The 2283-nt window shown below is 42.4% G+C and overlaps 1 protein-coding gene across 1 annotated transcript; it reads right to left on the minus strand.

The window, feature by feature from the left end:
* Positions 1-195: 195 nt before the first annotated feature.
* Positions 196-1919, minus strand: LOC118755498 (the record flags this gene model as incomplete). Its single annotated transcript, XM_036490330.1, is given in 2 exon segments — positions 196-707; positions 1707-1919. Coding segments are annotated over 2 exon segments (725 nt in total), but the record flags the coding sequence as incomplete, so codon positions are not given.
* Between the last annotated feature and the right edge of the window lie 364 nt (positions 1920-2283).

Here is a 2283-nt window from a genome sequence, read left to right on the forward strand (position 1 = left end):
TTGTTGGGTGAAATGACGGCGATGCTCTTTTGCTTGATCGGTGCGCCAACCTGTTTGTTATTGTGCAAGGTTTGCAGTTTCTGCTGGGTCTGCGTTGCCGTCGAGATGGTGTTGATGCTAGCGTTGGAAATTGTTGTGACATTGGCGGCTACAGTGGACGACGCGCTCATCGGGACTAGCTCGTCGCTATCTGTGTGCGAGTTATTCATTTTCGTTTTCATCGACATCGATGATGCATTGGCGGACGCGATCTCCCGCTGGTCATACACGTCTAACACGCCGTCGACGGCATCTTGAGCCTGGTGGCAACGGCTGACTGGGGCAGTCGCAGAGGTGTTAATGTCTGACTGTGTTAGGGTAATGTCGTTGTTGGCACTCTCCTCGCCAATCAGCGGTGTGACGAATGACTTTGAATTGATTGAAATCACTTCATTTTCTGTTCGCTTCTTAGAGCACACTGTGGCGTTGTATGGCTTGCGTTGAGTGGACACCTGGCGTTGCGTTGTTTCCCAGTCACTGTTTTCCGAATCGGCCTCGAAGTCGGTGAGAGTGGTTGCGCGTGCTGCGTCGCCAAAGCTTCCCCTTTTGTCGAACGTTACCAAGACGGTGCTGAAGTTACCTCGTACTGGCCAGCTAAGCCTGGAACGACCGAACTGAATATCGTCTTCGTCCTCCTCTCCTTCGTCGTCGCCGTCTGCGCAGTCGCCCTATATAGTAATTTCGATTTTTTTTAAAGATCAATATCTACGAACTATTTTGGAAAAGAATTGAAACTCGTAGGATGGTTCTAAAATAAATCAAATTTCTGTCGGTTCCAAGAAAATTGGTGTCGGTTGCGTTCAGGATAGAACATACAACGGCGAAATTAAAAGTAAAAATAAGAACAAATTTAACAGACAGCAAAACAGAGATGCAACACTCAGTACCGGGTACATGCGTCTCTTTCGGTTGCTTGCATTAATTAGAGAAGCCGGCTGCAGGAAAATGCAGTGAAATGTTTAGCAAAAGCCAATTTTTATCTACATATCGATGCCTGAGTGGAAGATCGACCTACATATCTCACAAAACTTTCCAAGGACGCCCTACTTCAGAATTTGGTTAAAGAACGCCCTATCTCAGAATTTGATTGAAGAGCGCCCTATCTTAGCTGCCAATTCCAAAGCGCCCTTTCCCAGCACATTGTCTATGTATTTTCAGCTGAGATAGGGCGTTTTTGAACCGAGCTCTGAGGCAGGGTGTTCTTCAACAAAATTCTGAAGTAGGGTATTCTTGAAAAGTTTTCTGAGGTATGGCGTTTTCGAACTGTCTGCCGAGATAGGTCGATCTTCCGCTCCGGTGTCGATATGTAAATAGATCTTTAATTTAAAATCGCGAGAAGTTACCAAAGTATTAAGTAAGTAGATAGGCGTATGCCCTTAATTGCAATGCAAATGATCTTCTTATGATCTGATGAGTTACTGTACTTTGAATGTTCAGCGTAGCGTACAGGTTAATCTAATGTGCAGACGAACGGCTGGAACGCGCAAGAAGTTCTGAATTACGAGCTTCATAAGTGAACAATACCCAAAACATAAACATAAACAGAGTTGAAAACACTTCATGCACATAATGCTTAGAAAAGGTGGCAATAAAAAAGTTAAACACCAAATGTTATATAAGTACGACAGTTCAATTAGTTTATACAAGTAGTTGTATTATTTTGTTACCTTGGTAGCGTCACAATCGCGACCTTCTTCCAAATCGGGGCAATTTTGTAGTTCACAAACTGATGAAGAGTTATGTGTAATATCGCTCTCGATTCCGGAACCAAGAATATTCAAATCGTCTTCTGTTGCAGCGGCTTCTTCCTCATCATCTGAAGAGTTGCATTCTGCTATGTCATCACCACCATCATCATAATCGGCAGCATCAGCAATGCTCTGGAATCGGAAAGACAAAAGGAAATTGTATTTAAATTGATTAAATAAAAATCACAAACAGTTTTATTACTTTTCTTTATTGATAGAAAGACTATGTTGGTACACTGTGGAAAAAAAGTTCACATATTTATGTAGGGAGAAAAACTGGGCTAAGTTCAAAGACAACCAGCCCATGGTCGAAAGATCATGAGTAAGATAGAACTTCAATCTACACATACACACATATTTTATTCTTGCCCGGTGAAATGAACTGATTAGAATAACACAGTATAGTAATATTACGGGGCGCAAAAGGATAACCTATAACCGTGAAAGCATAGAATATACAATAGAGGCCTTAAAGCTCCATAAGGTAGTGGCGAAA

This window comes from Rhagoletis pomonella, unplaced genomic scaffold (assembly GCF_013731165.1).
Source record: "Rhagoletis pomonella isolate Grant_MI unplaced genomic scaffold, Rhpom_1.0 Rhpom_scaffold_06406, whole genome shotgun sequence".
Lineage (NCBI taxonomy): Eukaryota > Metazoa > Arthropoda > Insecta > Diptera > Tephritidae > Rhagoletis > Rhagoletis pomonella.